Here is a 13,219-nt window from a genome sequence, read left to right as displayed (position 1 = left end):
AGCAGCACCGATTAAGTGTCTGGTTAAAGTCTGAAAATTGAGTGGCTGTAAAAGGGAGCCACCATATAAGAACGTAAACGCCTCCGAAATACTCCGTAAAGATCACAAATCATCAAATTTTCAATTTCCTAACTTGTCAAATGAAAGATGGTACAAAAGCTGTGTATACATTTTTCGGGTGTGGCGAGGGTGAGTCAACATTTACTAAAATGTATTCACAGTGTGAGTCTACCTTAGTAGAACTCAATTCATTTGCTTCATAGTATTGAGTTTGTGTGTGTTTTGTTTTAGTTCTTCAACGTTATTCTTCTCTTTACCACAGACTTGAGAATAGAATAGAATAGAATAGAATAGAATAGAATAGAATAGAATAGAATAGAATAGAATAGAATAGAATAGAACGCCTTTATTGTCATTACACAAAGTGTCATGAGATTCAAAGCTGCCCCATGGAGTGCACACACACACAAAAAAATGGATTAAGAAGTATGTACACAATAGTTTCTTTTCTTTACAATAATTATTATTTTAACGTCATTAGGTCTTACTTGCTTCTTCAAAAGGAAAGCTTTCTATCCGTAGATCCCTTTAACAGAAAGAATGCTAATAATGTTTATGCCATCTTGTGGATTTATTGTTATAATAAACAAATACAGTACTTATGTACAGTATGTTGAATGTACTATATATCCTTCTTGTGTCTTATCTTTCGGTCCAACAATAATTCCAATTCCAACAATAATTTACAGAAAAATATGGCATATTTTAGAGATGGTTTGAATTGCTATTAAGTACAATTAATTAATTTTTAAGCAGTGATTAACTCGATTAAAAATTTTAATCGTTTGACAGCCCTAGTTCATATCTATAGAAATTGCGTAATTTAAGCATTTATTTACGAGAATTTTCACCTTAAAAAGCTTGTTGTTTTGTGACAGCCGCCATGATGGATTTTGTAAAAAAAAAAAAAAAAAAAAAAAAAGGAAGTTGCTATTTCTGGCAAAAATGTTTTATAATATGTTAATTATTGCTATTGATCATGAAATTATAGGCGATTATCTCTGCATTTGGTGATTTTTGTGCATCCAACATAAAATTTGAGAATTTTATAGCCATTTTAAGTTTTGTTATACTTACCTGTATATAAAAATAATTATTAATCAGGATTTTATTGTGGAACGACTTTGAATTTTTTGATGCCGCTGCTCATGAAGACTCATATATGCCTAAGGGAGGTGCCAGTTTTGGTTTCAGGTCGCTAGTGGCTTTGGTTTTGAAAATATTTGAATTTTAAATTTTTTAATATAGGCCTCCTACGGATCGGCCCCGAGTCCCGTCAACTGATAGTGAAGTCTATGAGCCCAGATTCAAACCCAGAACTTGCTCACCAGATTGACAGTCCTGGTATGCATTATTCAAAATACATTATTCCTCTTAATTTTAAATCATCACACATTAAAACACAAACCTTACCTTTGTTGACAGTGAAAAAAGAAGCACTTTGTCTTTCTTTTGTAGATAGAATCTGATTAGCTTCTGCAAAACCTGAGAAGGAAAAATAAACTGATTACCATACTGTACCAGGGTTTGGAAATTTTGGCATGACAGCCATAAAGGTTCGACATCGATTTAGTTCAGTTTTGATCGTGGATGATTCCATTCGTTATAGGATACAAAACGATACAATTTGATACCACATGGAAACAAAGCCTTAAGATTTTTTTCCAATGTAGACATCAATCATAAAGAAGCCAGTTATATTATAAAAGTCCATTCTTCAGGTAAAGAAAGACTCGCATGGCATGTTTTAAATGGGATCAGAAAATTAAAGAAATAAAAGATACAGGGGTCACAATGAAGAGAAATTATGGTCTGAATAGTGTCACGTTATACCATAACAAGTAAAAAGTGTACATTTTAAACGTGTTGGTCATGTACTTTCAGAATGTCAAGAAATATCTTGATTTATTCATTATTGCCGCTCGAGTGTGCAGTGTTTCGTCAGCAAGTCAAGCAAGCCACCACGACGATGTCAGAAACGCACTGGCTGACTTCAAAATAAAAGCCCAATAAATTACAGGTAACATGAAGCAGTATTTGGTTCAGATTTATTATTTTTAAATTGGTCAACAACTGCAGTCACACTGAATCCACTTTGCCATTTTGCAGGTACAACGGAGCGCTCGCAATGTTTTAAGAAAGAAAACAACGTGAAAAGCCGGAATTGTTGCGGTGGAATTGTTTTTTTTGTGTGTCACAACACCACTATATACGTAGTCTTCTATGAAGAGTTCACTGAGCACTGTCCCTGTGCCTCACCTTCATTTTGCCGCTGTACAGCGGGTCGGAGAGAGCCTCAAACGCTTCGTCTTTGCACCTCTGGACAAAGTCTGGAAACTTCTGGAACACCTTTTTACAAATGGCGTTCACACACCTTTCCTAGAGGAATAAATGAATTAAATTGCAAAAAATTGGTATGGTTGGGTTATTGTAAGTGAAATTCAAATCTGCATTCGGACACAATAACAGTTAAAGCGCTAACAACAATACAGTGAACACACATTTATTGCAGTGGCTATATTCTCTCAATTTCCAAAGTCCAGACATTACCCATCAACATCTTAAATGTGGATTGTGGGCAAATGTCTCACTTTTGGTGACAAGATTTTACAAATTGGTCAAACCTCTCAAGATACCATTTTTAATGAAAAGACAAGACTTATCTTGACTTTTGACAGCACAGCCTCCTCATCATGCTACCCAGAACAGTCTTTGTGGCATGCAACCGAAGAGGTAAAGTTGTCATCATTTTGGCCCAGGTAGTGCAATTTAACATGAGCTATATTTTGTGTTTGATTTTTTTTTTCATCTAATCAGGCCAGTAATTAAAAAAACTTTATCACGGTGAAACTGAGTCTCAGTGATAGAAAATGTACTTAAAAATAGTAAACGTTCCTGTGCTGCTTTAACATTGATGCATATTGTCTTGAATTTGTGACATTCCAGATCAAAGCAACCTCTATGCTTTTTATTCTTATTGTGTCTGTTGTCGTTTATTTGCATCATACATAAAATTATATGCATTTTATAATTATTTCCTTTTTTATTGATTATTTGATATTTTTTATTTATGTATTTTAAGTAACTTTCCCAAATTGATTTAGCATCAACTTGAAAGCAAACGCACATGTGAAAGATATTTTAGGTAAATTAGAATTGGGCTGCACGTGTAATATGTGTAACGTGCAACATACCAGTTGAACACTGCTTAAGTGATTAGGCTTTTGGAAAAGTCTCATTAGGATCAATGGGAATGCATGACAAATAATGTCAATATTGCCTTATGTACTGTATTTTCTTTGAGATGCAGCTATTCTTGCAAAGTGCTGAATAAGTAACATTGACTTGAAAATATACTACGTACTTGTTTCTTACTGGTGCCTGCGGTAGACTGAAGGAGTGCAACATGACTAGCAACCTTCCTCAGAACAGTCAGGTAAGTGAAGTACAGTTCCTTTGCAGGTACGCCTTCTGAGTTTGTCTGAAAAAGAGGAACTTGTTAAAAGCGTCATGTTGTGGAGATATGACTCTTTAACGCCTTGAACTAGTAGTTGGGTATTGGAGTAAATCAATTTAACAACAATCTTTTGTCGTATGCAATTTTCAGAGACTGTCAGTAAGTCATCCTGCACTTCTGACACACCGTTTCATAGCTCAGTAACAATACAATCCCCATACCCAGTTTCTCTGCATGTGATAGAATTAGTTGAAATACTATCATTCTGAGGTGGTAAAATAGACACACCCACAACCCCCATGATAGCAACACTCCTGCTATCTTATCAAAATTAAAAGAAAAACAGCTGAGTTATTTTTATTGTTGTTTTTAAAGGTAAGTTACTGAATTTCCACAAAATCCTGCTTATAATCAAATGGAAGACAATTATTAAAACCTTGTGGACACCATGTTATATGGCATGTAAAAGGCACATATCTCAGAGGTGAACTTACTTTATAACAGCACTTCCTTCGCGTGTTTCCACTTAGGCAATCACAGTTCTCTGAAGATCTCAGAAGCAACTGTACATCTTCAGTGTCCAGAACAGTTTGATAGACCATGCGCTGAAAGTCAGTCAGAGAGCAGTACACTACCTAGAGTGGGGATAAAACATAGCACTGCATTACAGCACCACTGGATCAATATCATTAAGTATACCGTCACCTACCCTGTCATCCTTCTTGGGAAGTTGATCCTTAATCAAGGTTTTGGTCCTTCGGAGAAAGTAGTAGGAAATCTTCCTCACTAGGTCACTGACAGTCTTCCTCGCTGTCGCTAAAGCTCGCTTTGTTGCACTGTGTCTCTGGCCTTGCTCAATTGGATCTGACACTTTATTCTTGAAATGACCCAAGCTGCCAAGACAGCCAGGGACTGCCCTGGGTGGATGGACAAACAAAAAAAGTAAAATATAGTTCCCAAAAGAAGCAAAACATGCAACAGGTTGAATCTGTTGATACTCACAGAATAGAGTTTTGACAAATTAGGAATTGGATGACTTTTTAATAATCAAATAACTACAGGTGGGAATCTTTGGGCACCTAACGATTCCATTAAAGTGCATGTGACACGAAAAAGCATGTTTATTTCATAATACACGTGGTATTTTATGCCCCTGAATGATATATACCGCTTGGATGTGTGTGGAAGCGATCGCTATTTTTATTTAGTTTTTTGATGCCATGAAAATGAGTGACTTCCGGCTTCAGTCTTGCATTGAGGAGGAGGGCGCTGTGACGTGTACGGTAGAAGACGTCCTCTTCACGCTACAGTGTACTGTTGTGTATGAGGACGAAGGATTCAGCTGATTTTGCGGATTAATACGTTTATTTTTCGCATCACGCCAGCCAAACGGCTGCAGAAAAATCATTCTGTATGAGGGAGAGGCGTATGCGCCTTTTTGGAGTTTCAAAAGGTTCCCATTCACCGTGGATATTTACTGTGGGACCATTGGACTTACGAGGAAGTGAGTAAACATCTTGTTTTGTATTATGTCAAATGCGAATACAGCGATTACAAAGTAAACACTACAAACTTCCTTTAAATAAAGGACTACTTACGTTTGATCATTGATAGGCATGTAAAAAGCTCTCCTCATGCTCATTAGCAGAACGTTAGCTGCACAACAACTCCAGCCACCCTCCTCTGGGGAACGAACTGTAAATTGCTCTCCGCCGGGCGGTTTGCTGATCCGCGAAGACAATCGACAACCGGGTCGTCATGTCAAATAATCCAGGCTAGTTATGTGTGATTTTCCGCTTCGAAGACTTTGAAACATCACTCGGTTCGGGTTAGCATGTCGGCTAGCTGTCACGCCTTCTGGTTTGTTTACATTCTCCGAAGCCGGGGAAGGGAAATGAGTGACATATGTCCAATTTAGGTGTCATAAAATATCGTTCGGGAGATGCGACAGTAAAGGTGAAGTCGACAGTTCTGACCATTATGGAGTAATTTTTCCAATGTCCGCCTTAAATAATGCATTTTTATTATTTCATATTCCATTCAGCACAAGACTGTTATTTGTCATGACCATGCCATTTATTTAGCAATTGGGGAAAATACTCGGATAAAAAGAATATCCTGTAAAAATATTGAAGTAAAGAGACAGAAACAATGACATTTTGCCGCTCTCTTCGTCGCGTTTTCCTCGTTGTGAATAGTTCCCCCTCGACGGGCTGACTGGTCCTTCTCAAGCCATTTATATAGCTATTGGGGAAAAATACTTGGATAAAAAGAATATCCTGTAAAAATATTGGAGCAGAGAGACTGAAACAATGACATTTTGCGGCACTCTTCGTCGCGTTTTCCTCGTTCTGAATAATTCCCCCTCAATGGGCTGAATAGTAAAACCGATGAGCCCAGTCTACCGCTTACGTCATCCACCTGTTGGGGACGCTAAAGCCCTATAATGGTAGGCGTGGCTAACCGGCAGATTAAAAGACTAATTTCTCGTCATCTGCGCTTTGCTAAATTGTTGTATATAGTCGAATCGTCTCAAAATATGATTCTATTTCACATAATAATGCAATTTCAGACTTTTTTTCTCGTGTCGTATGCTCTTTAAAACTATGATTAAAAGGCTATGATTCAATTATAAATCGATTATTGATGACGCTGACTGTCTTTTAGTTCCCTTTACTTGGCATATTTCAATAATCGGAATTTGGATGCTTGTGAATCATTCTCGAACCTTCCACGGCCGAATCGCGAATAATGTAAGAATTGAAAATTTTGCACACCTCTACAAATAACGTAAAAGAAAAAAACCTACCAGTCCATAACACACCACAACTCCTCAAGGTTGTTCTGAAGAATGGTGCCAGTTAGGCCAATTCTGATCTAAGAAAAAAGGCCAAATGAATACATAAATTCCCCCTCAACAAAATTAGGAACACTGGTTCATATGAACGCTACACATTGTGTTATATAAAAACAAGAACAAAATCTTACCTGACACTTGAGACCCTTCATGGCTTGAGTGATTTGAGAATTTGGATTCTTTATTTTGTGAGCTTCGTCTACAAACACAGCAGACCAGTTGATACTGTAGGAGAGGAAAAGGTCATGTGATGAATGCAAATAGTAATTGAATCTGCAAGCAGCGATAAAATGTGATCAATTTTAATGCCATGCTTTGCCTACGATAAATTTGTTGATAAGCGCATCTGGTGTCGGGGCAAATATTTTTCAAAATCTTTGACATTAACATTATACTTTGATGCCATGATGAGTAGGGCTGGGTATCAAGTGTCAATGGGATCCGGGACTAACACTACGATTCTCCCGGAACCGTTCGAATTTTTATATTTCGATTCCATGTTACGATAACCTGACCGCCGATCGGAAAAAAATAGCTGCCTAACACTACGAAGAAGAAGCCACATGAAGTGTGTGTTTGTGCATTACAATTTTATTTCAACCATGGACATGGGTGTGGCGTCACTCAAAAGCTCAACTTCAAAAAGAAAAATGACCAGTCAGCTCAGTGCAACATTTGTAATACAGCTATATAACGCAAAGGTGGTTGCACGACCAATATGATTAAACATCTCTGGCTTCATGGAATACAAGTGCCGAGTAGTGCATAGCTGAGTGCCGTGTATTTGACACGCTGCGAGGGTCCTCTAGCCAGTCAGAACCAGGTAAGTAAACCAATAAATTACGTCTGTCTTCTGTTGCCCTGGCGACCCGACCCCGGATTAAGCGGTAGATGATGGATGGAATAGTACAAGTATAAATCGTATTATTACGTCGGGCTAATGTAGCTATAGAAGCAGCTAAGTACTTTACGTGGCGCATTGCCGCCTCCATTAAAATCAACAGTATTAAAAGCATCTTTTGTTTTAGAATCAGTTTTACAAACAGGGAAACCCTTATTATTTTGCCTCATCTACATCAAATTATGATCAAAAGAAGAAATTATACTAATGCTTCGTCGTAGCTCCCAGCTAAGGTACATGTGTGTAAAGTGCATAGTGGCTCACAACTACCTTACCCCTAAGCAACATTTGCGACTTTTTCTCGATTTTTCATATTTATGCGTTCAAGCTCCATCTACACCTAGTGAACGTGTGTCCTCCACTGCAGAAGACACTGTCCAGAACGCTTACGCTTACTGCCTGAGAAGGCAGATATGATTATTTTCCTCAACAAAAACGGTTTCAGATTTTATACTGTACCTGCTGCTAATCTGGACTGGGTTTTACAAGTTTTTTTTTGTTTGTTTGATATTCTGCACCAGGTTAAACCCTTAGTGGGATCTCAATAACATCTAAAAATGCTTATTTTGAAAACGATGAATTGAATGCCTTTTAACACCTTCAAGATTTGCGAGTTCTTCAAATTCTTCCAACTGAAATTTGTGTTTTTGGGATATATAACATAGACTACCAGTCAAAAACTTGGGTCACATTTTAAAATTCAACACCACAGACAGGTACCCAAAATCCTACTACAGACCAAGCACATCAATGTAAACAACATAAATGCATTTAGAAAATGTGTCATTTGTGTCTTACTTGTGTTTCAAAGTCTTACTTATTAAACTGAGTCAAACAGAGGCGAAGAGTCTCATAGGTGGTGAGTGTGATCTCCACGCGGCCCTTCTTGACGCGAGCCAGCTCCTCCTGTTTCCTCAACCCGTGGACCACCGCGTACTGGAAGTGGCCCCAAGTGTCCAGTTCATCTTTCCAGTTATACAGCACTGACAGCGGGGCTACAATCAGGAAAAGCTACAACAGATCGCAAAAACACTCGTGCTGATGATATTTGCAGACAACCGTAATCCCCGCCACTGCAATCCTCCCTTTCTCGCATTATTGTTGTACTTAATGCAGTCTTCATCTGGATCAACGTCATTAAAAAAGTAATGCCTTTACAGTTATTCAAGCCATTTTATGCTCTTATTGTTGCACCCACTCTATTTGGCCTGCTACGCTTGGATGAGGTCTGACTCTGCAGAAAGTGAGGCTTGTTACTTTCAATGTCCTCCCAAGTTCCTTTTTTGTGCAATGCCGCTGCAAGGAAACCAAGGACCTGCAACGAAATCCAAACAAAATTGAGAAGAACGGGCTTCGCAATTTGACAGTTTAATCATGTTGAGCTATCGTATACATAAATTACAGATATGAAGGATTTCCATCATCACATTTAATAAGAGGCCTCTTTCAATGTGTTTTTTTTTTAATTCAGTTAAAGTTTACTTGGACGGACAGTGCAACTTTACTGAGCCTTGGCAAATTAAAAAAAAAAAAAAATGAAGCGAAAATTATTTCTTTATGTGCACTTTTAAATAATATTCTATCTTTGCTTGCACTTTGGAGGGATATCAGACAAATGAATATATACCTTTGCTTGAACTCTTGTAATCTAATCTAAATGTAACCATGTAATCTTGTAAAATTATTAAATAAAATGAAGCAATTATTGAAAGATCTTTTTTGGGAAAAACAATTATTTAAATAGTAATAAATAAAAAATATAAATAAAATAATAACAAAAAAAATACAAATAATTTTAAGTAAAATATTTTTTTTTTTTAATAAAAAAAATTCTGAAAAAATATTTTCAAACAAATTGCAATACATCAAAAAGTAGAAGAATGAAGACAAATTCAAATAATTGTGGTCCGTGTATATTTTGCTCTGGGAATTATATTTTTTGATTTATTAATCTCTTGTGACCTCACATAGTTGAATACTTTGGCTGCCATTGACAGGAATAGAAGTCCAGTCCATTTTAACTGAGAGGGGCTGGAAGCGATCGATATGGATTGGATGTCTATTACCATCAGTAAATGTCTTCAATATTAATTTCCCTCTTTTGAATAGATGTCCACTGTAGTAACCACTGTCCCAGAAATGGTTGAAGAAGAACCAATTTAGCCGCACTGGCATAAACTACAGCTAAAATAAAGTATGCTACATCTTTGGCAAGAAAGTAATAAAACATAGTCTTGTTATCACTTCCACTTTGGCAAAGTAAACATAGTATCTTGTGCCTTTTTAATTCGGCAGACACCTTTACCAAATGTTCCAGGCTGCTGTAGTGTTTACCTGCACAGTCTTCCCAAGGCCCATATCATCCCCCAGGATACATCCTCTCGAATGGCAATAGTTATTATAAATAAACCTAATGCCTTCTCGCTGGTAATCTCTCAGGTATCTGTTGATAGTGTAAGGGACACTGTCTTCACTTCCATCACCCAGCTTTAATGGAATACGTACTCCTGAATGTCCCGCTCCACTGGTAAACAGCGGTTTCTCTCGCTTCACATTATTTAAATTTGAGCTTGAGAGGTTTGATGCAGCATCTTCCTTGTTCTCATTTTGCCCATCACTGTCCTCATTCCCATCATTATGAGACGTGGCAGTCCGTCTGTGGGTAGTGTCATCAACAATATGATCAGCAGCCAGGGGATCACAGGTGGGCAAAGCTGTGGAAATAATTAAAAAATATTTTGGAACACACTTAAAACTAGGGATGTCCCAATCGAATATTTTTGCACCCGAGTCCAAGTCCTAGTCACCTGATTTTGAGAATATGCCAATACAGAGTCCCGATCTGATAACGAAAAAGTATAAATATTTTTTTTTATTTGAACAAAAGTTCCTAACATGTTACAGTACTTTATTGTTTACTGTATTTCCTCTTTTTCCGGGAGTGTTGCAGAGAATAAAACGTACATATTTTTGTTTCTTTTGGCAATGCCATTGTATTTGAATTAATTTCGTTTGTTTGTTTTGTTTTAAATTAAAAACAATCCTTTTCATCCGATCATCAAAAATGGCGCAATCAGCCTAATTTCAGATAACGTGATCGGATTGGGGACATCCCTACTTAAAACTAAACAGTATACTGAAAGTTCTTCATCTTTGTCAAAGGTTAATACACTACAGCAGTGGTTCTTAACCTGGGTTCGATCGAAACCTAGGGGTTCGGTGAGTCGGTTTCAGGGGTTCGGTGGAGCCTCTGCCGCTGAGGTCAAGACAAACCGACTCATCACGTCTATATGCGATGGCATGCCCCGCTTGGCCATCACTGGCTGCAGATGATTACGTGACATTGCTCGGCCAATCAGTGCTGCGAATAATTTAGTGCACTGAGGAGTGATACAATGTCTGAAAGTCATCGTAGTAAGTCGTATAATTGACTTTCTTCATATTTTGATCCATACTATGTCCAGAAAAATAGAATGTGGTCGGACGAATATACTGTATACAATATGGATTCTCATGTATCACGGAACGGGATGGGAGTCAGCATCCTAGCTGCATGATTTGCAATGCCAAGTTGAGCAACTCTAACCTCGCATCGGCAAAACTAAAGGAACACTTCGAGAAGCTGCATGGAGATGGGGAATATAAGAACACAACGTTTGCTGAATTCAAGGTGAACAGAGCCAAATTCTAAGATATGGCCACTTTGCCTGCTCTTTGATTTGTACCCATTAATAAACCCAACAGAAAAAAATCATATTTTATTTAACACTAAAGTAGGGTTGGGTGAATGCGCACGTGAAACTGCTGGGGTTCCATAACACCAACAAGGTTAAGAACCACTGCACTGCAGTTAGTACAAAATTTCAAAATTCAATGAATTCAACTCCCCCCCCCCCCCCCCCCCCCATTCATATCCCCGTTCCCATAAAAAAATCCCACATAGCGACAAAACGAAAACATTTTAGTAAGATATTTGAAAATGTATCACTATAATCTTTGAGGTCCCTTTGATAGGTGTGCCAGGCTTTTAGCGTTTATGATATTTTTACAAAAATGAATAAACCCACACTAGTAAACTGGTATATTAATATTGTGTCATTAAGTTGGTTCATTTTTTTAAATACGCATGGATCGAAATAGATGTGCCATGGTTTTATTTTTAAGAAATTTGCGGCTGTAGCGGCAGTGTAGGAAAAATGGGCAAAAAATTGTCTTTGATGTCACAGTCGAAGTAAATATTAGTAAACCATCACGAATCATGAATAACTCTATGTAGGCACGTTACACATATTGATTTATTAATCAGACGTTAATGAAAGCAGTCCACAAAGATGAATGAGACGTTATCACAAATCAGGCAAAAACTCGCTGACCTTTTTCATCTGAAGTTGACTCCATCACGCTACATCCTTAGCATTCCCGTCTATTTCATCTTCACGCGGAATCATACCGAGGTTGATGGACTTAGCAAACACTTAACAAATTACATAAAGTGTAATTAATTCTTGAATTAAACCCTATTTCGCAGTATATCTTCCAAAATTAGGTATTAACGTGGTTGTCTGCTCCTCTTTCGTGTGCCGTCTTGCCTTCATGACCAGCAGCCTTGTTTACCAGTCTAGAGATTCAGCGGCGCACTTTCGACATTCGACTCTGAGATCATATACCAATGTATAGTACACTGCAATAAGAAATAATAATTATTTTTGAAAATTACATAGGTATTTCATCTTAGACATGGTGATATAAAGTTTTCTCTCGAGCTACCAATAATGATGAATTTTCGTTATTACCATCGAACAATGTTGAAAGTACTGAGACAATATAAAAATTCACTAAACGAGTCGCAATCAAATGTTTTTTTTTAAATTAACAACAACAACAACACAACAAAATAAACAACAATACAAATACAACAATACAGACAATACTAATACAAACCAAAAAAACAAAAGAATACAAACACAAATATGCCAGGGTGTATAAACATACCAAACATTGCATATCAGAGAAAAAAATTAATGAATAATACTTTTATCAACTATTCACAAAAAAGTCGTAGCTGTTCACAAATATCAATTATTTTCTCCACTTTCCTATTCTTTGATTTTTTTTTTTTTTCAACAGATTTATGTAGCATACCGTTTCATTGTGGAAGTGAGAAAAAGATGGTAAAAGCTTGCTGAACTTACATTTGTGGATGTAGAATTTTGACAACAAAAGAAGTAGATTAACAATAAAAATATCTTCATTCCTGATATTTTTATAAAAACAAAAAATGACATTTTCCCATTTTAGCTTGAAGTCCACATGTAGATTCCTGTCAACAAACTTACAAAAATCTTTCCAAAAATTGTTGGAAAAAGAACAAGTCCAAAAAAGGTGCTGAACTGTCTCTGGATGATCTCCACACAACGAACAGTTCGTGTCAATGTCCCTCTTGAATTTTTTCATGTAGTGATTTGCAGGATAATATCTGTGAATAATTTTGAAAGAGACTTCTTTGACCTTATTAGTCAACAGGAACATGTTGGGGATAGTCCATACCCTGGACCAAATTATATCTCCAACAAATCGATTCCAAAATGATTGAACATATGGCTTGAATCTAAGGTGATTCTGAAAAAGCGATCGAACATATCTATTCGAATTTTCGTTATGACGCAAACACAATTTCCCTCTCACTTGAGTTTAATATATTCGGAGGAGCTAAACTTTGCAATGGCAAGTTTACATTTCTGCATAGCATCATGATACCTGACGGAATAGCATCAAAAACAATGGCAACACAATCAAATGTTTGTAAGTAGGGAATGGGACGTAATACGTCATTGTTTGGATACGCCCCCATGCTGGTGTTGCGGGGGGGGACATTTTTTGGCACAACACCGGAAGTAAGGGATATTACCAGCATGGGGGCGTATCCAAACAATGACGTAGTACG

At 37.2% G+C, this 13,219-nt stretch overlaps 1 protein-coding gene across 1 annotated transcript in view; it reads right to left on the bottom strand.

Annotated features, from left to right (window-relative positions):
• The window catches only part of ercc6l2 (excision repair cross-complementation group 6-like 2), a 41,875-nt gene extending 29,979 nt beyond the window's left edge, over nt 1–11,896 (bottom strand). Inside the window, exons 1-11 of the mRNA XM_057832569.1 lie at nt 11,649–11,896; nt 9,610–9,989; nt 8,474–8,590; nt 8,093–8,286; nt 6,506–6,599; nt 6,327–6,394; nt 4,227–4,434; nt 4,012–4,152; nt 3,425–3,541; nt 2,320–2,439; nt 1,474–1,545 (exon numbers count right to left, since the gene is read on the bottom strand). Coding sequence (XP_057688552.1) covers nt 1,474–1,545; nt 2,320–2,439; nt 3,425–3,541; nt 4,012–4,152; nt 4,227–4,434; nt 6,327–6,394; nt 6,506–6,599; nt 8,093–8,286; nt 8,474–8,590; nt 9,610–9,989; nt 11,649–11,673 — 1,536 coding nt within the window. The 5' untranslated portion in view covers nt 11,674–11,896. The remainder of the gene's footprint in view (nt 1–1,473; nt 1,546–2,319; nt 2,440–3,424; nt 3,542–4,011; nt 4,153–4,226; nt 4,435–6,326; nt 6,395–6,505; nt 6,600–8,092; nt 8,287–8,473; nt 8,591–9,609; nt 9,990–11,648) is intronic.
• Nucleotides 11,897–13,219: the final 1,323 nt, after the last annotated feature.

The sequence above is a fragment of the Corythoichthys intestinalis genome, chromosome 3, assembly GCF_030265065.1.
Source record: "Corythoichthys intestinalis isolate RoL2023-P3 chromosome 3, ASM3026506v1, whole genome shotgun sequence".
Taxonomy (NCBI): domain Eukaryota; kingdom Metazoa; phylum Chordata; class Actinopteri; order Syngnathiformes; family Syngnathidae; genus Corythoichthys; species Corythoichthys intestinalis.
Note: the sequence above shows the minus strand (reverse complement) of the source record. Positions and strands in the feature narration are given on the sequence as shown.